The sequence below is a fragment of the Zea mays genome, chromosome 5 (genome assembly GCF_902167145.1).
Source record: "Zea mays cultivar B73 chromosome 5, Zm-B73-REFERENCE-NAM-5.0, whole genome shotgun sequence".
Classification (NCBI taxonomy): Eukaryota; Viridiplantae; Streptophyta; class Magnoliopsida; order Poales; family Poaceae; genus Zea; species Zea mays.
The window spans coordinates 19,670,338-19,693,269 of NC_050100.1; the positions used below are offsets into that span (position 1 = coordinate 19,670,338).

Genomic DNA, 22,932 nt, shown 5'->3' on the forward strand with positions numbered 1-22,932 from the left:
TTGACTGAGGGTTGATGTAGGTCTCGGGAGAAGACGTCCGGAGGGACCGTTGTCCGCCTCGAGGCTATCTTAGCCAGCTCGTCCGCAGTCTCATTGTATCGTCGGGCGATGTGATTGAGCTCGAGCCCGTAGAACTTGTCCTCCAGGCGTCGAACTTCGTCGCAGTAGGCTTCCATCTTCGGGTCACGGCAGTGAGAGTTCTTCATGACTTGGTCGATGACAAGCTGCGAGTCGCCGCGAGCGTCGAGGCGTCGGACCCCTAGCTCGATGGCGATGTGCAACCCGTTAACTAGAGCCTCGTACTCGGCCACGTTGTTGGACGCTGGGAAATGGAGGCGCAACACGTAGCGGAGGTGCTTCCTGAGGGGCGAGATGAAGAGCAGGCCCGCGCCCGCTCCTGTTTTCATCAGCGACCCGTCGAAAAACATGGTCCAGAGTTCCGGCTGGATCGGAGCTGCTGGAAGCTGGGTGTCGACCCATTCAGCCACAAAGTCCGCCAAGACTTGGGACTTGATGGCCTTCCGAGGGGCGAACGAGATTGTCTCGCCCATGATCTCCACCGCCCACTTCGCAATCCTACCCGAGGCCTCTCGGCACTAGATGATCTCCCCCAGGGGGAAGGATGACACGACAGTCACCGGATGAGACTCGAAGTAGTGTCGCAACTTCCGCCTCGTCAGAATTACCGCGTACAGCAGCTTCTGAATCTGTGGGTAGCGGATCTTGGTCTCGGACAGTACATCACTGATGAAGTAGACCGACCTCTAGACGGGCAATGCATGCCCTTCTTCTCGTCTCTCGACCATGATCGCGGCGCTGACCACCTGAGTGGTAGCGGCGACGTAGATCAAGAGGGCTTCTCCGGCAGCGGGAGGCACCAGGATGGGTGCGTTTGTAAGGAGTGCCTTCAGGTTCCCGAGGGCTTCCTCGGCCTTGGGGGTCCAAGTGAAGCACTCGGCCTTCCTCAGGAGGCGGTACAGAGGAAGGCCTCTTTCGCCGAGGCGCGAGATGAAGCGGATCAGAGCCGCAAGGCATCCCATGACCCTCTGTACGCCTTTCAAGTCCTTGATGGGCCCCATGTTGGTGATGGCTGCGATTTTCTCCGGGTTGGCCTCGATGCCCCGCTCGGAGATGATGAACCCCAGGAGCATGCCTCGGGGGACTCCGAAGACACACTTATCGGGGTTGAGTTTCACGCCTTTCGCCTTGAGACATTGGAATGTCGTTTCAAGGTCGGAAAGGAGGTCAGAGGCTTTCCTTGTCTTGACTACGATGTCATCGACATAAGCCTCGACCGTTCGACCAATGTGCTCTCCGAACACGTGGTTCATGCACCTTTGGTACGTCGCACCCGCATTCCTCAAACCAAACGGCATAGTAACGTAGCAGTACATGCCAAAGGGTGTGATGAAAGAAGTCGCGAGCTGGTCGGACTCTTTCATCCTGATTTGGTGATACCCTGAGTAGGCATCGAGGAATGACAGGGTTTCGCACCCAGCAGTGGAATCCACGATTTGATCGATGCGAGGCAGAGGGTAGGGAACCTTCGGACATGATTTGTTTAGACCAGTGTAGTCTACACACATCCGCCATTTCCCCCCTTTCTTCCTTACAAGCACAGGGTTGGCAAGCCATTCAGGATGGAATACCTTTTTGATGAACCCCACCGCCATTAGTTTGTGGATCTCCTCGCCTATGGCTCTGCGCTTTTCTTCGTCGAATCGGCGCAGAGGCTGCTTCACGGGTCGGGATCCAGCTCGAATATCCAGCGAGTGCTCGGCGACATCCCTCGGTATGTCGGGCATGTCCGAGGGACTCCACGCGAAAACGTCGGTGTTTGTGCGGAGAAAGTCGATGAGCACTGCTTTCTATTTGGGGTCGAGCTTGGAGCCGATCCGGATCTGCTTGGAGGCATCGTTGCTGGGGTCGAGAGGGACGGACTTAACCATCTCTGCTGGCTCGAAGTTGCCGGCGTGGCGCTTCACGTCTGGCGCCTCCTTTGAGAGGTTCTCTAGGTCGGCGATGAGGGCCTCAGATTCGGCGAGGGCCTCGGCGTACTCCACGCACTCCACGTCGCATTCGTACGCGTGTCGGTACGTGGGGCCGACGGTGATGACCCCGTTGGGGCCCGACATCTTGAGCTTGAGGTAGGTGTAGTTGGGGACGACCATGGACTTGGCGTAGCATGGACTCCCCAGTACTGCGTGGTAGGTTCCTCGGAACCCGACCACCTCGAACGTGAGGGTTTCCCTTCGGAAGTTGGAGGGAGTCTCGAAGCAGACGGGCAGATCGAGTTGTCCGAGGGGCTGGACGTGTTTCCTGGGGATGATCCCGTGAAAAGGTGCCGCGCCTGCCCGGACCGAGGACAGATCGATCCGCAGGAGCCTGAGGGTCTCGGTGTAGATGATGTTGAGGTTGCTGCCTCCGTCCATGAGGACCTTGGTGAGCCTGACGTTGCCGATGACGGGGTCGACAACGAGTGGATATTTCCCCAGGCTCGGCACGCGGTCGGGGTGGTCGCCCTGGTCGAATGTGATGGGCTTATGGGACCGGTCTAGGTAGACTGGCGCCGCCACCTTTACCGAGCAGACCTCCTGACGCTCTTGCTTGCGGTGCCGAGCCGAGGCGTTCGCCGCTTGCCCACCGTAGATCATGAAGCAGTCGTGGACCTCGGGGAACTCCTCTGCCTTGTGATCCTCCTTCTTGTCGTTGTTGTGGGCCCTGCCACCTTCTGCCGGTGGCCCGACCTTGTGAAAGTGGCGCCGAAGCATGACACACTCCTCAAGGGTGTGCTTGACGGGCCCCTGGTGATAGGGGCATGGCTCCTTGAGCATCTTGTTGATTAGATTGGCACCTCCGGGAGGTTTCCGAGGGTTCTTGTACTCAGCGACGGTGACAAGGTCCGCGTCGGCGGCGTCGCGTTTCGCTTGCGACTTCTTCTTGCCTTTCTTCTTGGTGCCACGTTGAGTGGACGCCTCGGGGACATCTTCCGGCTGGCAGCCCTGGGGCTGCTTGTCCTTCTGGAAGATGGCCTCAACTGCCTTCTGGCCAGAGGCAAACTTGGTGGCGATGTGAAAGTCGCCTAGAGGGGGGTGAATAGGGCAAAACTGAAATTCTCAAAAATAAACACAACTACAAGCCGGGTTAGCGTTAGAAATATAATAGAGTCCGCGAGAGAGGGTGCAAAACAAATCGCAAGCGAATAATGAAGTGAGACACGCAGATTTGTTTTACCGAGGTTCGGTTCTCTCAAACCTACTCCCCGTTGAGGAGGCCACAAAGGCCGGGTCTCTTTCAACCCTTCCCTCTCTCAAACGGTCCCTCGGACCGAGTGAGCTTCTCTTTCTCAAATCACTTGGGAATCAAACTTCCCGCAAGGACCACCACACGATTGGTGTCTCTTGCCTCAATTACAAGTGAGTGTTTGATCACAAGAAAGAATGCCAAAGAAAAAAAGAAGCGATCCAAGCGCAAGAGCTCAAATGAACACTACAAATCACTCTCTCTAGTCACTAAGGCTTTGTGTGCAGTTGGGAGAGGATTTGATCTCTTTTGGTGTGCTTTGTAATGAATGCTAGCTCTTGTATAGTGGTTGGAAGCTGGAAAACTTGGATGCAATGAATGGTGGGGTGGTTGGGGTATTTATAGCCCCAACCACCAAACTTGACCGTTGGCGGAGGCTGTCTGTTCGATGGCGCACCGGACAGTCCGGTGCACACCGGACATGTCCGGTGCCCCAGCCACGTCACCAGTGCCGTTGGAATCTGACCGTTGGAGTTCTGACTTCTGGGCCCGCCTCGATGTCCGGTGGCGCACCGGACATGAACTGTTCAGTGTCCGGTGCGCCGGTATGGGCGCGCCTACCTTCTGCGCGCGCTGCGCGCGCATTTAATGCGTTGCAGGTAGCCGTTGGCGCGAAGTAGCCGTTGCTCCGAGGATGCACCGGACAGTCTGGTGCACACCGGACATGTCCGGTGAATTATAGCGGAGCAGCCTTCGTGAAATCTCGAGGCTGGCGAGTTCCGAAGCAGCATCTTCGTTGGAGCACCGGACACTGTCCGGTGTACACCGGACAGTCCGGTGAATTATAGCGCGCTGGTTCTGGATTTTCCCGAAGGTGACGAGTTGGAGTTGGAGTCCTCTCGTGCACCGGACAGTCCGGTGCGCCAGACCAGAGGAGCCTTCAGTTGCTCCTTTGCTCTTTTGTTGAACTCAATACTTGGTCTTTTTATTGGCTAAGTGTGAACCTTTTGCACCTGTATAACTTATACACTAGAATAAACTAGTTAGTCCAAAGATTTGTGTTGGGCAATTCAACCACCAAAATTAATTAGGGACTAGGTGTAAGCCTAATTCCCTTTCACGATGTCCATCAGCTCGCTCGCCCTAGTGGGGGTCTTGCGACCTAGCTTGCTCACCGGGTCGCGGCAGGTGGTGCCGGCGAGGAACGCGCCGATGACATCCGAATCGGTGACGTTGGGCAGCTCGGTGCGCTGCTTCGAGAATCGCCGGATGTAGTCCCAGAGAGACTCTCCTGGCTGCTGGCGGCAGCTTCGGAGATCCCAGGAGTTCCCAGGGCGCACGTACGTGCCCTGGAAGTTGCCGGCGAAGGCTTGGACCAGGTCGTCCCAGCTGGAGATCTGCCCCGGAGGCAGATGCTCCAGCCAGGCTCGAGCGGTGTCGGAGAGGAACAGGGGGAGGTTGCGGATGATGAGGTTGTCATCGTCCGTTCCACCCAGCTGGCAGGCCAGTCGGTAGTCCGCGAGCCACAGTTCCGGCCTCGTCTCCCCCGAGTACTTTGTGATGGTAGTCGGGGTTCGGAACCGGGTCGGGAACGACACCCGTCATATGGCTCGGCTAAAAGCCTGCGGACCGGATGGTTCGGGCGAGGGACTCCGATCCTCCCCGCTGTCGTAGCGTCCCCCACGCCTGGGGTGGTAGCCTCGGCGCACCTTCTTGTTGAGGTGGGCTCGACGGTTGAGGTGGTGGTGCTCGTTGCCGAGGCGACCCGGGGCCGCAGGCGCTGTGTTGCGCGTGCGCCCGGTATGGACCGAGGCTTCCCGCATGAATCGGGAAGTCGCGGCGCGATGCTCCGAGGGGTACCCCTGCCTTCGGGAGGCAGAGCTTTCGGCCCGTCGGACCGCGGCATCCTCCAGGAGATTCTTGAGCTCTCCCTGGATACGTCGCCCTTCGGTGGTCGATGGTTCCGACATCACGCGGAGTAGTATCGCTACAGCAGCCAGGTTCTGGCCGACCCCACTGGAAGCCAGTGGCGGCCTTGCCCTGACATCGTCGGCGATGCGGTGCTGGATGCCCTGGGGCAGATGACACACTTCTTCGGCCGGAGCTTGGCCTGCCCATTCCTGCCCGGTGTTCCGGCGGAACGGCTCAAGTGTTCCTGCTCCCTCGTCGAGCCTGGCCTGCATCTCGCGGATTTGCTCGAGCTGTGAGTCCTGACCCCCCGCAGGGACTAGGACCACAGCTAGCTTCCGAAGGATGTCAACGCGAGGCGCAGGCCTAGGGGGATCACCGTTTTCCGGTATACCAAGATGGTTGCCTTCGCCGGGACCCCCTAGATCGACGTGGAAACATTCACGACTTGGGCCGCAGTCCTCGTCGCCGAAGCTGCGGCTACCGTCGGAATAATCGGAAAGGCAGTAGTCGCATGCGGTCATGAAGTCCCGCATGGCACTGGGGTTACCGAGCCCGGAGAAGTCCCAACAAAAGTTGGGCTCGTCATCTTCCTCGGAACCCGAGGGTCCGTAGGTCGAGACGACCGTCAATAGGTCCGAGGTTGACCACATATGATACCCCGAAAGGTTTGGATATGCCTTTATGAAAGCGTCCACCGAAGCGGGGTCGCTTGGTGGGTCGAAACTGAATCCAAAAGGCACGAGATGGGAATCGATCGGTACCTCTTGGTCGATGGGCGGTGACGAAGTCGCGTCAGGGGCGGACTGCACCACCGTCTCAGGTACGGGGGTGACGCCCAACAAGTCCCTCACGAGCGTGCTGGCGTCGTTCGTCCGCTTGGAGTTGGCGTGTTGCGGGGAGATGCCGCTCGTCTTCGTCTCAGACGCAAGGTCAACGTCCGCCGTGTCCCCCGTCGGGGCGCTGGCGTCGTCGACTCGCTCGACAGCCGACGAGGTGCCGCCTCCTGCTTGGCCATGGTTGCCCCGCCTCCTACTCCGTCGGCGGGGGAGGTGACGGGATAAACCCGAATGTTGTTCTTTCGCCACGTGGGGAAGGCGTCGTTGGTTCCACCGCCGGCGGGCGGGCTGTCGGCCGCCATTGTCGCTGTCGCGCGGCGGAGGAAGGAGTATCATGTTGTAGCTGCCGTCGAGGGACATGAACTCAAGACTCCCGAAATGGAGCGTCGTCCCGGGTCGGAAAGGTTGCTGGAGACTACCCATCTGGAGCTTGACGGGAAGCTGTTCGTCAACACGCAGCAGTCCCCGACCTGGCGCGCCAACTGTTGGCGTTTCGACCCCGGGGGGTCCCTGGACCGACGAGTAAATTGTCGCCGCGTGTCCCAGCCCAGATGGGTCGGCGCGAGACGGAGCACGAAGGGGGAAAAAGGAGGCAGGCGAAAAGGGGAAACCCGCGGCCATCGTGTTGTCCTGCGCCTAGGTCGGGTGCGCTTGCAGTAGGGGGTTACAAGCGTCCGCGTGGGAGAGCCTTATGCGCCGGCCCGTTGTCCCGCGCGGCCAACCTTCTCGTAAGAGAGCCCTGGACCTTCCTTTTATAGGCGTAAGGAGAGGGTCCAGGTGTACAATGGGGGGTGTAGCAGTGTGCTATCGTGTCTAGCGGAGAGGAGCTAGAGCCCTAAGTACATGCCGTCGTGGCAGTCGGAGAAGTTTTGGCACCCTGTTCATGTGATGTCGTGGCCGTCAGAGGAGCGCTGGAGCGTTGCGGAAGGACAACTGTCAGGGCTGTCGAGTCCTTGCTGACGTCTCCTTGCTTCCATAAGGGGCTGAGAACCGCCGTCGTCATGGAGCACGCGGGGCGCCATCATTATTTGTTTACCGAGGCGAGCCAGATGGGACGCCGGTCTTGTCCCCCGTAGCCTGAGCGAGCTAGGGGTAGGGTAATGATGACTCCCCCTGTGACGTGGTCGGTCCGAGCCCTAGGTCGGGGCGTCGGGCGAGGCGGAGGCTCCTCCGAGGTCGAGGTCGAGTCTGTCTTCCGAGGTCGAGGTCGAGTCCGAGCCCCGTCGTCCGAGGCCAAGGCTGAGTCCGAGTCCTGGGCTCGGGTGAGGCGGAGTTCGTCGTCTTCCGGAGCCAAGGCCGAGTCCGAGCCCTGGGGTCGGGCGAGGCGGAGTTCGTCGTCTTCCGGAGCCGGGGCTGAGTCCGAGCCCTGGAGTCGGGCGAGACGGAGTCCGTCGTCCGAGGCCGAGACGGGGGCCGAGCCCTGGGGTCGGGCGAGGCGGAGCTTCCTATGGCGCCCGAGGCCGGACTTGGCTGCTGTCAGCCTCACTCTGTCGAGTGGCACAGCAGTCGGAGCAACGCAGGCGGCGATGTCTTCTTGTTAGGTCGGTCAGTGGAGCGGCGAATTGACTGCGGTCACTTCGGCTCTGTCGACTGAAGAGCGCTCGTCAGGATAAGGTGTCAGGCCACCCTTGCATTAAATGCTCCTGCGATATGGTCGGTTGGCGTGACGATCTGGCCAAGGTTGCTTCTCGGCGAAGACTGGGCCTCGGGCGAGCCGAAGGTGCGTCCGTTGCTTGAGGGGGCCTCGGGCAAGACGTGAATCCTCCGGGGTCGGCTGCCTTTGTCCGAGGCTGGGCTCGGGCGAAGCGAGATCGTGTCCCTTGGGTGGACTGAGCCTTGACCTTAATCGCGCCCATCAGGCCTTTGCAGTTTTGTGCTGATGGGGGTTACGAGCTGAGATTAGGAGTCTTGTGGGTACCCCTAATTATGGTCCCGACAAAATTAGCAGACGTTCTTATTCGAGAACGGAGTTAATATAATTTATATTTTTGCCTCACCCGACATCCAGAAAATTCATTGCCACAGTTTTATATTAAAATTTGGGAAATTTGGATCCATACCATTAAAAGATCACCACTTTGGATCCATACCATTACTATCTCACTTACATGTGGGTCCACATGGGTCAATGACATGTGGGGTCCATGGTATATATCTAAAGTTTGGATCTTTTAATGGTATAGATCCAATTGTTCCTTAAAATTTTAAAAATATTTTGCTTCCAAACAAATCATGAATTGATATGGAGTGAGTATAATAAACTCCAGAGCCGGAATGCCAGATACCAACCACCGTGGCCCCGTCAAATTTGCCATTCCTGTCTCGGTTCCCTCTTCCCGGCGCACCAGCCTACCTCGCCGACGCCAGGCCGCCAGGCCGCCGGAGACATGAACCAGCCCGTGCAGAAGAACACCCTCTACGTCGGTAAGCCCACCATCTCTTCCTCTTCCAAGCGCGCGCACTCTCTTGTCCAATCCCCCACCTTCTTGGCGGCGCGCGTCACCTGCTCGACGAAATTCCTCGGCAAGAATACTCGTGGTGGCCACGGCAGGACTTTTTTACTTCCTCGGTCGTGGGTCGTCCGACGGACGAATTCTCCATGCGCGTGGACTAATCCGAGCTCACGTGTCCTTGATGCGCAGGTGGGCTGGCGGAGGAGGTGGACGAGAAAATCCTGCACGCCGCGTTCGTGCCCTTCGGTGAGGTCAAGGACGTCAAGACGCCGCTCGACCAGTCCACGCAGAAGCACCGCTCCTTCGGTTTCGTCACCTTCCTGGAGCGCGAGGACGCCGCCGCTGCCATGGACAACATGGACGGCGCCGAGCTCTTCGGCCGCGTGCTTACCGTCAACTACGCCTTCCCCGAGCGCATCAAGGGAGGGGAGCAGGGATGGGCTGCCCAGCCAAGTGAGCCTTCCGTTTCCTCTCTTCCGCCGTCTTCGGTTTGCTGCTACATTTGGTCGTGCCCTGCCTTAGCAGCTGCTCGTTTGCTTGTTTTGGTTTCCTGGCTAACTTATCATGGCAAGTACTGTGATAACTCCTCACAAAACAAGTTGGTTGTAATTCGGCTCAAATTTGGTAATAGATACTAAGGCAGGGCTTGCAAACAAGTTGAACTGTTTTTGCAACAATAGAGTTGAGAGGTTTCATCTTCATTACATTACAGTGTTCTAATAGTAATACAGTTCATGGTTTTCATAGTGCGGCAGTTCATTAGTGTTCTCTAATAATCCATCAGCTTAGGTATTTTCCTTTTAAAAGGTACATAGAGGATGTACATAGAGAAAAGTACATAGATGTGTTTTCAAGTCGGACGACTTGCTGGTTGTTCTGGTTGACCGACTTGGGAGATTAATTGCGATTAATCACAATTAGTCGGACGACTTGATGATTAATCGCGATTGGTCCAAACCGGCTTGGACGATTAATCGTGATTAATCAGACGACTTGAAAACATCGGTATAGTAGCACTGAATGCACATAGAGAATGGAACCTAGTTATCATCTAATTGTCCATCAGCGGTTAAGTTAATACACATACACGTACTGACATACATAATGCAGTTGCCATTGCCACTGTTGTACTATCACCTTATATTTCATTAAATGTGAAGCTAATAATAGTACCTATCGAACCACATATGTTTGTCGACCAGCTGCTGAGTCAGCATGTTACCTTCATCAATACCATTTGCTGGGACAGCCGAAGTTATTTTAGTAGATAATGAATTTGTTTTCCATACGTTTGTGTTTATTGTTCAGGCTGCTGTATCAAATATAGACACCATTTTTCTGCGATCTAGAGACTCATGATGGATTGGCGTATGTTCATGACATACTATCATCCACCCCATCCTAATTTAAGCTGTCTCATGGTAAGGACTAGGACTAAGGACAGTTGTTTTACTGCCAGGGCTCCATTGTCTGAACCTTAACTTAGGTGTACTTCAAATTACATGTACTGAACGCTCTAATATTGCAGTATCTCTAGGGTGGTTTTGCTTGTTCAACTGGAAAATAGTCTGATATGGAGCCAGGTCCGGTTCTATTTACCTAAAGGATCACTTAGGAAAACTCAGGGGAAAATGTGTTTTTAATATGTCTCAATGCTTTACTGTCTAGGGGATTGAACTTGCAACCGAAAACTGTCTGTGCCCTACCGCACGTATTGGGTGACAACTATCTGAGCTATGAATTGTTACCCCTGTTCTTCTTTAACTTGGTGCTTTGAGCTATATTTAGGTTAGTATAATTGCATATAAATAAAACATTTACAGGTTTCGAATTTAGAAGTAATTGACTATAATATTTTGACTCCTAGTTTAACCATTGCTCCACATGTCCATTCATCAGATGAACCAATCATCTCTGTACTGTCAGTAACTAAAATTTGGCCCCATCTGACCCGACCTGATTCCTATATCATTTATTTTTGCGTGTAGGTCAACAAATTAGTTTAGTACAAAAAAGAACTTATACAGTTTGACGAAGAGTGATTTATGAAGTCCGGAACAGAGTTTTAACTAACATAAGAGGGTTTATTAGACATTTAGATTTAGAAAATGGCCGTTATGGAGGTCCTAGCTTCCTCTGAGTGTTTCATTAGCATTAATTTATAGCAACACGTAATCTTATTACTCACAAGTATGGTTTTATCTGTGTTCAGTCTGGGCCGATGCGGACACTTGGTTCGAGAGGCAGCAGCAGGAAGAGGAGATGCAGCGGCTGCAGGCAGAGCACCGCGCAGCGATGCAGGCAGCAGAGAAGCTGCACAGGGAGAAACTGGCCGCTGAAAGGGAAGGCGAGAAAGAAGAAGATCCCATGGCTGCCGCAGAGGCTCAGGCTGTGAAACAAAGTTCTTAAGAACCGGATATTAACTCATAACTCATGTGCTACGTTGCTGCCTGTTTGTCAGATATGACTAAACGAATCTTGTGAATGCTGTTTGTTTTGCTGAAAGAACCCTATTTCTCACCTGACGTGGGATTCTTATTGGTTTCCCTTTTCCCTGTCTGTCTTAGTATATATATGCACACTGGCGCAAAGAACAATTCTTGTATTATCTGCGACACTCATACAGAAGACCTGGAGATGCACGCAGCATTTACCAAACTGGACTAGTGGAGCAGGAGATGCGTTCTGATCGTGGCCACACAGTCAAGCAGAGCTTACTAAAATGTTGTGGTTCCCAACGTGTGTTGTTTGGGCTTACTCAACAACGAGTTCGCTTGCTTCCTGATGCAAACAGCAAAAAGAGGGAGAGCTAGGGTTAGGGATGCTAAGAGAAAAGAGAAAGGGAGCTTGATTCAGCAGAGGGAGATCTGTGGAGGATTTGAAGCATTCCCTCATTTGTTTTTTTCTCGAAAAGAGCGCTCGAGGACTGTGCACCCATATATTAAAGTAAAGGGGAAAAAGGGCCGTAAAGACCCAGGTACAAAGCACTCTTTATAGAGGCCAGAAACAAACATACACAAAGCTATCTATAAAAAAATGACTAATCAACTAGAGCCCAAGCAACTAGGGAGTTTGGCCGGCCAAAAAGGAAAGCCCCTTGGCACCAGCCAGCCGCCACATCGCCCGTTCATCACCAGCAGCCTGAAGAAGGAAGGAGATAGAAGGAGTCCTTCCATCAAACACCATCTTGTTCCTATGATTCCAGATCATCCAGGCCCCTACGACAATAAAAGAGTCCAGTCCTTTGATGAGAATATGCAAAGTGCAATATACTATATCTTACGGAAGGTCTAAGAACTGTTAAATCTCTACTAACTATTAAGGGTACAGTATAGACTGCCCCCGCCCGCTCCCCCAACCGCAATTCCCCTCCCTACGCGCGCGGATCACGCGCCCCGCGCGCAGACCCGCCGCCATGCCCCTACGAATCCCGTCGCGAAACCCTACACGCGCGGATCACGCGCCCGCCGCGCCCGCCCGCCGCCATGCCCCTACAACACACCTGCCTCCCTACGCGCGGGTGATCCGCCCGCACAGCCCTCCGCAAACCCGCCACGGCCGCCGCGAACGCCGCTAACTACCCGTCCGCCGCGGCCGCAGCAGCCGTCGTGACCTCCGCGAAACGCCCGCCCGACGGTTGCCGCATGCCATGTTCGACCCTACAGCCTTTTTTGTTTGTTCATTTACGTGGGGCAGCAGGCTGCTGCGCTCTTGGGAGAGCAGCCCGTCTACCACGCTGTACAACGTTCCATTGGCTGCGGGGCCGCCATGCCCCCAGTGGCGCTGCCCGACAAGGAGGCTGGGTATTTGGGGGATTATCGGCGAAGTATCATGGCTCTCGACGAAGCAAGGGCTGCGACCAGCGCGCTGGACGTTGCTGGGGGCGCCTGATGCTGGCGGCGGCTGCTGCCTGGGGGCAGCGGTAGAGCTCATGATCGTCGAGACCTTTGATACCAGATTGGTAGGAGCTACGTTCCCTATGCTGACGATATGTTTCCGTTGCAACGCACGGACACCCATCTAGTTTTCTTAATAAAGGGCAGAAACTGTTGGCCTTTACTTCATTTCAGAATGGAATTGTCTCACCATCGTCTCTAGTTTTTTTTCCCTCAGTATGTAAACGATTTTGCAAGAAGACAGCGAATAGTTAGGCATCCGAATAGCTAGCCACTCGCTGGTGTAGTCTAGTGAAACATGAAAATTGTTTTCAAACCAGTTGTTTCGGTGACTCCACTTTCTATCGTCGTAGACAACAACTCTTCGCAGTCGAGGTCCGTCAGCGATAGGGACGTCCCGGGGTGCGGAACTGGCCAGGTCAGGTAGGCAACTAGAGACGGAGACGCGGGACCGGGACGGGACAGCGTAGTGTTGGGCACGACGGTTTGACCCGTTACTCCCACGGGTCCGCGACGCGCGGCGAGGTGTGGGCCATGGCCGCGCGTGTACATACTGGGTCGTCGCGTGCCTGCCGAACCCGTCCTAACTCCGTTGGCGGCCGGGTGCGCATGCTACACCGACGCGCACCGCACAGCTCAGTCGCCGTTCCGTCGACCCCCCGCACTGCAGACACAGCCGGACTGTCAGGTCTCCCATAGATAGACCCCATCCTCAATTCCGTCCTCACCGTCAACTCGTTTCGTTTCTTCGCGACTACTAGTATATATAGACTTGCAGAATGTGGAATAGTACTAAATGAGATAATAAGTACAGACGGTTGCAGATAGTCTTAGGTTCTAATTAGAAGGCTAACAGAAGAACCAACTGAAACCTCTATGCTCTTGTCATACTATCAAATACCAACAATAAAACCAATACATATAGTACGCATATTTCTATACGACTTTAAGTTGAAAGGAGGAATCATTTGGATTGGTTGCAGCCTTGCCTTAACTCTCGCAGCAGGTTACAAGCAAGCCCTTGCTTACAGTAGAATGCGCTAGAGCCTGGCTCCTCATTAATAGTGCTGGCAATATGGACCGAACCTTTTAGTTCAGTACGAGCACAACCCAAAAAATAGGAGCCCGAAGCACGGTCCAACACGAAATAATATGGGTTGGCTTAGTACGGCCCGAACGCGCGACTGACTAGACCTCAAATTCTGGCCCGTCGTATGAGCCGGGCTTGGGACGACACGACCCAATAAAGTTCATATTGTTTAATTTCATTAATTTAGTAAGATATAGACTTAAATGTGGTTGTAATATTTGGACTTTATGTGGTTAAATGTTGTTCACATTGTTTAATATCTTTACGTGGTTGTAATATTTGGATTTATGTGGTTCAAATATATGGGTCGACACGGGTCAACGAATGCACGACGTGATTTAGGGCTAGACTGGACCACTGTTTCGACACTTTGGACTGGCACGGAACAACCCAAAAGTTTTCTGGGCCTTCATGGCGCGAGCACATTTAACCCGAAGTGATGAACCCAACGGGTAGAAGGGTGCCCGATCTTTCGATGAGAGATGATGGAGGTGGAAAACTTGTTGGAGAACGACGTTGGCTGCCCGACTACCACAACCAAGATGGTGTGGCGCCTTGAGCGACAGGTACACCGTCTCCTGATAACTACGATTTGGGGTGGAGGTCGACGTTGTGCTATCCGACTACAACAACCACAAGGGTGCTGCGCCTTAGCGATAGTTACACCGGCTCCTGTTGTTGCTGCTCTTGCCGTGCCAAGAACAACCTTGAACCTGCAAGCAATCGAGAACAAGCAAGAACAAGATAACAAGCAAACACGCACGGATCTGATAAAGTTGGGGTCCCGTTTCAAGTATTCGGGTGGTCTAGCCGACACACACGTTTACAAGGAAGTAGCAAAGGCTAAACTTACATCAAACAAAACCCAAGTTCTTTGGTGGCTGCTAGTTGCTTAAATAGAGAAATAGGAAGAATAAATTCTGGTGGAGTCATGATGTTCCCTCGGCAGTTCCTGGACGCCTCGGGTGTAGTCTCCCATTAATTCTTGATCCACCAGCAAGTAGACGAAGGGAGCTTTCCAACAAGTATTTATTTGCATTAAACGGCCTTGGAAGTTGGAAGATATGCCCCATTTAAACTTGTACTTGATGCTGTTACGAAATCCTCTCGGGTGCAGCAGCCTTTATTGCCTTGTTGCCTTCTCTAGTCCAAGATGGTTCACCTCCCAAACACCTGAGCATAATAAAGTCATCACAAGGCTTTAGTACCTCATTTAAAGAAGAATTAGCTTCAATAGCAAGGAACGAGTTCACCTGATAATTAAGTTTACGTGCACGGGCTCGTGTCATTGGTCCTTGATTAGCTACGAATGGTGAAGTGGTCACTGGTATGGTTGTATCAATGATAGTGATGTCCTCATCATCCTCCCCTTCTTGCAACAAAGTCGTCCTCGACTCAAACGTGTCATTCTCTCCCAAGTATGGTGTTAAATCTGCAATGTTAAAAGAGGAACTGACCCCAAAATCTGCAGGCAACTGAACTTTATATGCATTATCATTAATTTTGTGAAGCACTTTGAAGGGTCCAGCAGCTCTTGGTTGTAATTTAGATTTGCGCATATCAGGGAATCTATCTTTCCTTAAATGCACCCATACTAAATCACCAGGTTCAAAGGTAATATGCTTTCTACCCTTGCTACCTGCTTCTTCATACTTAGCATTCATGGCTTTAATATTTGCTTTAGTTTGTTCATGCAGCTTTATAATCAGTTCAACACGACGAGAAGCATCAAAATTCATTATTTCAGAATGTGAGATGGCAATAAGATCAATAGGATCACGAGGGACAAAACCATACACAATTTTAAAAGGGCATAGTTTTGTTGTAGAATGCTGAGAACGATTATAAGCAAATTCAATGTGAGGCAAACATTCTTCCCACAATTTGATGTTATGTTTCAGAACAGCCCTAAGCATGGTAGATAAACTACGGTTTATGACTTCGGTTTGTCCATCGGTTTGAGGGTGACAAGTAGTAGAAAAGAGCAATTTAGTTCCCAACTTAGCCCATAACGTTTTCCAAAAATGACTAAGAAATTTGGTATCCCGATCGGACACAATAGTGTTTGGAACCCCATGCAAACGAACAACTTCACGAAAGAACAAATCAGCAACATGGGTAGCGTCATCAGTTTTGCGACATGGTATAAAGTGTGCCATTTTTGAAAATCTGTCCACAACAACAAAAATACTATCCCTCCCCTTCTTTGTTCTAGGTAGCCCTAAAACAAAGTCCATAGAAATATCCTCCCATGGTGCACAAGGAACTGGGAGAGGCATGTATAAACCATGTGAATTAAGGCGAGACTTAGCTTTTTGACATGTAGTGCAGCGAGCAACAAATCACTCCACGTCTCTTCTCATCTTCGGCCAAAAGAAATGGCTGGCCAGGATGTCTTCTGTCTTCTTCACACCAAAGTGTCCCATCAACCCACTGCCATGTGCTTCCTGTAATAATAATATACGCACGGAACCAGCTGGAATGCATAATTTGTTAGCCCGAAACACAAAGCCATCAGTGAGAACAAATTTGTTCCATGTCCTTCCTTCTTTACAATGTAATAGCACATCTTTGAAATCAGCATAAAAAACATATTGTTGTTTAATTGTTTCCAAGCCAAAAATCTTAAAATCAAGTTGAGACAGCATGGTATAACGGCGAGACAAGGCATCTGCAATGACATTATCTTTTCCTTTCTTATGTTTGATGACATAGGGAAAAGATTCAATAAATTCGACCCACTTGGCATGCCTACGGTTCAGATTTGTTTGGCTCCTTAGATGCTTTAAAGATTCATGATCATAATGTATAACAAATTCTTTAGGCCATAAGTAGTGTTGCCATGTTTCCAAAGTTCGAACTAAGGCATATAATTCTTTATCATAAGTGGAATAGTTCAGACTGGGTCCATTCAGTTTCTCACTAAAATAAGCAACAAACTTTCCTTCTTGCAACAAGACACCACCCAAACCAATACCACTAGCATCACATTCCAATTCAAAAGTCTTACTGAAATCAGGTAATTGGAGAAGGGGTGTATGAGTTAACCTATCCTTCAATGTTTCAAATGCAACCTCTTGCGCCTTGCCCCAAGAAAATGGAGCACCCTTCTTAGTAAGCTCGTGCAATGGCCCTGCGATGGTGCTGAAATCTTTCACAAATCGACGATAGAACCCCGCAAGCCCGAGAAAGCTTCGGACTTGCGTGACCGTGGTAGGGACTGGCCAGCTATGTATGGCCTCCACCTTAGCCTGATCAACTTCAATTCCCTGCGGTGTCACAACATAGCCAAGAAAAGAGACATGGTCTGTGCAAAATGTGCACTTGTCAAGGTTACCAAATAAGCGTGTTTCACGTAAAGCATTGAAAACAGCACGTAGATGATCAAGATGATCTACTAGACATTTGCTATAGATCAAGATGTCATCGAAGTAGACGACCACAAATCTTCCAATGAAAGCACGTAAAACCTCATTCATTAATCTCATGAAAGTACTAGGTGCATTAGTGAGACCGAAAGGCATGACTAACCACTCATACAAACCAAACTTGGTTTTAAATGCCGTTTTCCATTCATCCCCTAGCTTCATGCGAATTTGGTGATATCCACTACGTAAGTCAATTTTAGAGAAAATCATCGAGCCACTAAGTTCATCCAGCATATCATCTAACCTAGGGATAGGATGACGATATCTGATGGTAATGTTATTAATTGCTCGACAATCTACACACATGCGCCATGAGCCATCTTTCTTTGGGACTAATAAAACAGGGACAGAGCAAGGACTAAGGGACTCACACACATAACCTTTATCGAGTAATTCTTGTACTTGTCGCTGAATCTCCTTGGTTTCTTCCGGGTTTGTCCTGTATGGCGCTCGGTTTGGCAAGGAAGCCCCTGGGATGAGGTCAATCTGATGCTCAATTCCTCTTATCGGTGGCAGGCCAGGTGGCACATCGTTTGGAAATACATCAGCATATTCCTGCAAAAGATTAGTGACAGTAGAAGGCAAAGTAGATGGTATGTTGTGAAGTGAGAACAAAGCATCCTTGCAAATAAATACATAGCAGATTGAAGCAACATCATTTAATTCAAGCAAATCAGATTTGGAAGCAAGAAAACAAGCACTTTTCAGTTGTATTTCTGTCTTCCTCACTTGAGCAGATTTAGAATTGTCACTCTTATGTTGTACCAACTCCTTTGCAACACCTAGATTTTTATTATGAACAGATTTATTTTTCTCTTTGCAAGCTCTAGCAACTTCATCCTTCAAAATAGCATCGGGGGACATGGGGTGCAATACAAGCTTCTTCTCATTATGCATAAAAGAGTAGTGATTTGTTTTACCATGATGCACGGTGTCCTTATCAAATTGCCATGGTCTACCAAATAACATAGAGCAAGCTTGCATAGGTACCACATCACAATCAATATAATCATGGTATGAACCAATTGTAAATTCCACACGGACCATACGTGTTACCTTAAGCTTACCACTGTCATTGAACCATTGGATGTAGTAGGGGTGTGGATGTGGAAGCGTTTTCAGCCCAAGCTTCTCTACCATGGTGGTGCTTGCTAAGTTGTTGCAGCTTCCTCCATCAATTATAATATGACAAGATCGTTCCAAAACTACACATTTAGTTTGGAACAAATTGTGTCGCTGGTTTTGTTCAGCTTTAATAATTTGGGCACTCAAGACACGTCTTACAACGAGGCTCTCATAGTGTTCAGCATGTTCAGCCCCAATATGCTCTTCATCATCATTCTCCTTTTCAGCATCTTGGGCAGCAAGCATGGCATATGTATCATTATCTAAATCGCTGGCTGATGAGTACTCACCATTTTCTCTTATAATTAGCACACGCTTGCTTGGGCAATCCCTTCGGATGTGCCCAAATCCTTTGCATTGGAGGCATTGGATGTCCTTTGTTCTTCCCATGGAAGCAATAGAAGAAGATTTGGTTACAGCTTGGGAGGATCCTTTCCCTGTCTCAATAGCACGAGAAGGTGCTGATTTCGATGGTGTTGTGGATGATCTATTGGAAGCATCTCCCGGAAACACATGGTTAGAGCTAGCAGCACTATTGCGGGGCTGCCAAGATGTATTGCGACCTGCATAAGTGTTAGTTCTCAAGCATCGTCCCTGGACTTCTCTTTCAGCCTTACAAGCAAGATGAAATAAGCGAGTAACATTAGTGTATTCCTTGTAAGCTAATATATCTTGAAATTCTCTTGTCAAACCACCCATGAACCTAGCCATTGCAGCTTCTTCATTTTCTACGAGACCACACCTCAACATGCCTATTTGTAATTGTTGATAATACTCTTCAACAGATTTGTTGCCTTGTCTAAGCTGTTGTAATTTATGTAATAAATCACGAGCATGATAGGAAGGAACAAAACGACTACGCATGATTCTTTTTAAAGCATTCCAAGTTTGTGGTATGGTAGCTGGATGTGTAGTTTGGTACTCATGCCACCAAATAGAAGCAAAATCAGTGAATTCACTCGTAGCAGCTCTAACCTTTTTATCATCAGAAAAATCATAGCATGCAAATTTTTGATCTACCGACAATTCCCATGTTAGATATGCATCGGGATCATATTTTCCATCAAACGGTGGTATGGAGAATTTAATTCTTCCTAGAGAATCATCATTTTCACGTACCTCACGTCGTGGAGGTCGACCACCCAAGCCATGGCGATCACGTCGTTGGTGTCGTCGGTGCCTAATAGATCGGTCATCACGCTCGGTGTCTGCTGAATACTCCGTAGCATCATCTCTTGCGGTACCAGCAATGGAACCATGGCCATCATCATCACCTTGTTGCCTACCTTCACACCCAACTTGGTCCATCCTATCTAAGCGCTCAATAATTGCTGCAAGAGAGGTGTTAGTAGCAGCAACTGTTCGTTCCAAAGTGGTCAATGTGTTGTTGGTAACAATTTGTGCTGTTTCTAATTGACCAATGCGCTCATTGGTGACTTGAACATCTTCATTGAGGGCATCTGTGTGCAACCTTACTTGACGTTCGAAATGTTGAATGATGCCCACTGTTCGTGGAGAATGTGGAGGTCGCACATTTGCATCCTCTGCCATGGTTAGTGCAAAAGAGATACAAAAACAAGTAATGCAGCCTAGTAGTTGCTATGATGTGGATGGATAAACACTGCCTCACTAGCAAGAAATCAAGCTCTTACAAGTTCTCACCATGCAAAGCAAGTGGCGCTGGCAAACAGCAAGAACAGCAACAGTGGCTGCTAGCACAACCTGGTGGTGTTGTAGAAAAATTTGTGGATTTATAGGTGGCTGCTAAAATAATAGTTCCAAGGTATAGCTAGTACCACGTTAGCCACAACAAGTTGAATAAACGTTCCACAATGGTGTTGTGCTGGTCCTAGTCCAAACCGTAATAGAGACGCGAGCCGTTATACAAATGATATCACCAAATACTCAAAACAGCAAGCTGACTTATAAAATTGTGAAACGGTGGCACACAAACTGTCTTTTTTTGTTGCACATGGAATTTTATCTACCAATATTCTTACTGCGGTTTTTTCTTTTTTTTTGTACGTGCTTTTTTTATGATCAGCGCGGCTTTTTTTGTGCACTTGCCTTTTCCTTTCCCTTGTTTTTTTGAACTACAGCTAGAGAACAGCTAGAGAACTAAAAATGGTGCTCTAAACAAGGTGGCGCGAACTCGAAACTCTAGCAACAAGAAACTTTAGACCAGCAACTCGACACAAATGCAGCAACCGTGAATTCAACAAGTCAAAAACTAAGTAGTAAAGCAAAGGCTCAAAATGTTTTTAGGTGATTTTCTGCTCTAAATATATCTTTGGCAAAAGTGGACTGTAGGTAAATAAAATAAGGAAGATGGAGATCTCTCACCGAGCAACCTGAAATTTGATACTACTTGATGAACCCAACGGGTAGAAGGGTGCCCGATCTTTCGATGAGAGATGATGGAGGTGGAAAACTTGTTGGAGAACGACGTTGGCTGCCCGACTACCACAACCAAGATGGTGTGGCGCCTTGAGCGACAGGTACACCGTCTCCTAATAACTACGATTTGGGGTGGAGGTCGACGTTGTGCTATCCGACTACAACAACCACAAGGGTGCTGCACCTTAGCGATAGTTACACCGGCTCCTGTTGTTGCTGCTCTTGCCGTGCCAAGAACAGCCTTGAACCTGCAAGCAATCGAGAACAAGCAAGAACAAGATAACAAGCAAACACGCACGGATCTGATAAAGTTGGGGTCCCGTTTCAAGTATTCGGGTGGTCTAGCCGACACACGCGTTTACAAGGAAGTAGCAAAGGCTAAACTTACATCAAACAAAACCCAAGTTCTTTGGTGGCTGCTAGTTGCTTAAATAGAGAAATAGGAAGAAGGAATTCTGGTGGAGTCATGATGTTCCCTCGGCAGTTCCTGGACGCCTCGGGTGTAGTCTCCCATTAATTCTGGATCCACCAGCAAGTAGACGAAGGGAGCTTTCCAACAAGTATTTATTTGCATTAAACGGCCTTGGAAGTTGGAAGATATGCCCCATTTAAACTTGTACTTGATGCTGTTACGAAATCCTCTCGGGTGCAGCAGCCTTTATTGCCTTGTTGCCTTCTCTAGTCCAAGATGGTTCACCTCCCAAACACCTGAGCATAATAAAGTCATCGCAAGGCTTTAGTACCTCATTTAAAGAAGAATTAGCTTCAATAGCAAGGAACGAGATCACCTGATAATTAAGTTTACGTGCACGGGTTCGTGTCATTGGTCCTTGATTAGCTACGAATGGTGAAGTGGTCACTGGTATGGTTGTATCAATGATAGTGATGTCCTCATCACGAAGTGCGATAGAGTCGGACCGGCCCGACCTGACCTGGCCCAATTCCCAACACTACGCATGAAGCACCCTCTTTTCTATGTTTTCACTCTGCCACCTAGATTCTTGATGACATGAAGTTGTTTGGAGCCCGCCTAATCAGCCTTATTATACTTGCTCTTAGTAGAGCTCTTGCATCAATAACTCCGTCTTTAGCTATGTCTTCTTCGGAAAAACCGTCCTTTCCTTATTTTCAGAACTAACGCCTGGTACGGGTGCCTCTCGGTTTGGAGCTGCTCCGCTGGTCTTTTTTCTCCGCTTGCGTGCTCTCTCCCCATATGTATCTAGTGGTATACTACCTATGTCGTCTCTAGATGTCCATGTCTTCGTTGTGTCCTTCTCCGGCAACGGACAGGTATGTCCGCCTCTTCCCTTCCCTTCCTGCTCTACGAACCCATGGAAGTGGGGGAAGCGAGGGACGGGGCTCCCTGATTTGCTACCTATGGTACCCGTTTGATGGCTCGACATCGCCTGTCTACATGGACTTTCTATTACCACAGTGTCGACTCGGTATACTTCTACCACTTCTATGTAGCTGTCACCCATCCTTCTGTCATTGCAATTTTTTTGTGTTGTTTCTCTGTTGTTTTGGGTGTTAGTTTTTTGTTGTGCTAAGAATTGAACATAATTTGGGTGTGTTAATACTTTATTTATTGTCTGCACATGGTTTGTGTTCTTATGATGATGGCTCATGGATCCTGCAAAATATGTGTTACGATTTGGAGATCCATGCAGTCACTACCACAGAGTGCTCGTCCCTTGTATTCTTGTCTCTTACATGAGTCGTTTCTGAGACCATATTGGTGTAATGGACTCCATGGTGTTTGAGATTACTGAATTGGATGGAGTAGCAATGTTTTGTCACATTAATAGTAAAAGGAAAGGTTATTTATTGGTTTTAAACGTTAGTAATTGCTACGAAGTATCATAATTTATATGGAGCACATACAGTTTTTATTGATGCCTAACTTTAGCAAACACTCCATATTTTAATCTATCCTTTTTATAAGTTTGATTTCATGTGACTTATTTTAGAAACTTGAACTCGCAAATTCCTCTTTTTTGGTATATGTATGGTTGAATTATGTCATTCTATAATATCTGTTCTTTCAATCAGTCGTTGTGAACTCTTTTCTAATCGCTCTCTTCATTGATCGTATTGTACCAAGACATATTGGATGGAGTAAACAACAACATCAGTTAGTCAAATAAAAAAATTATACGGAGAGCGGAGACAATCAATAAAAAATCTTGAGATATTTTTGATAGATAATTTACGTGAATATTGTTATAAGTCGTCGCAATGCACGAGTAACCGACTAGTGTAATCTTCAAAATGCACCTCCACGCATCGACATGTCTACTCACATATCCAATCCAAGCCTCTTTTGGATACGTTAGAAAATTCAACATACAAACATATTTATGACGTAGAAAAGAAAACTCGCAAAGCTACCAGACGAAAACTAAAATGAAAAAAAAGGCAAAGCGAAGACTAGTATAGAGATTGATGGGTGGGGGCAGTCGGGCAGAGGAAAAAATTAAAAGAGGGAGGGGAGGGCCATTCGCCTCTCCTATATAACGACCACTTCCTCCCACCGCTTCTTCCCACGCCTCC

The 22,932-nt window shown here is 49.6% G+C and overlaps 1 protein-coding gene across 1 annotated transcript; it reads left to right on the plus strand.

Moving 5' to 3' along the window:
• The first annotated feature begins 8,291 nt into the window (after positions 1-8,291).
• LOC100216777 (peptidyl-prolyl cis-trans isomerase E) lies at positions 8,292-11,047 on the plus strand. Its single transcript, NM_001143176.1, has 3 exons — positions 8,292-8,414; positions 8,633-8,896; positions 10,656-11,047. The coding sequence occupies exons 1-3, from the start codon at positions 8,378-8,380 to the stop codon at positions 10,850-10,852; spliced, it is 498 nt and encodes a 165-aa protein (NP_001136648.1). The 5' UTR covers positions 8,292-8,377; the 3' UTR covers positions 10,853-11,047.
• The last annotated feature ends 11,885 nt before the right edge of the window (positions 11,048-22,932 follow it).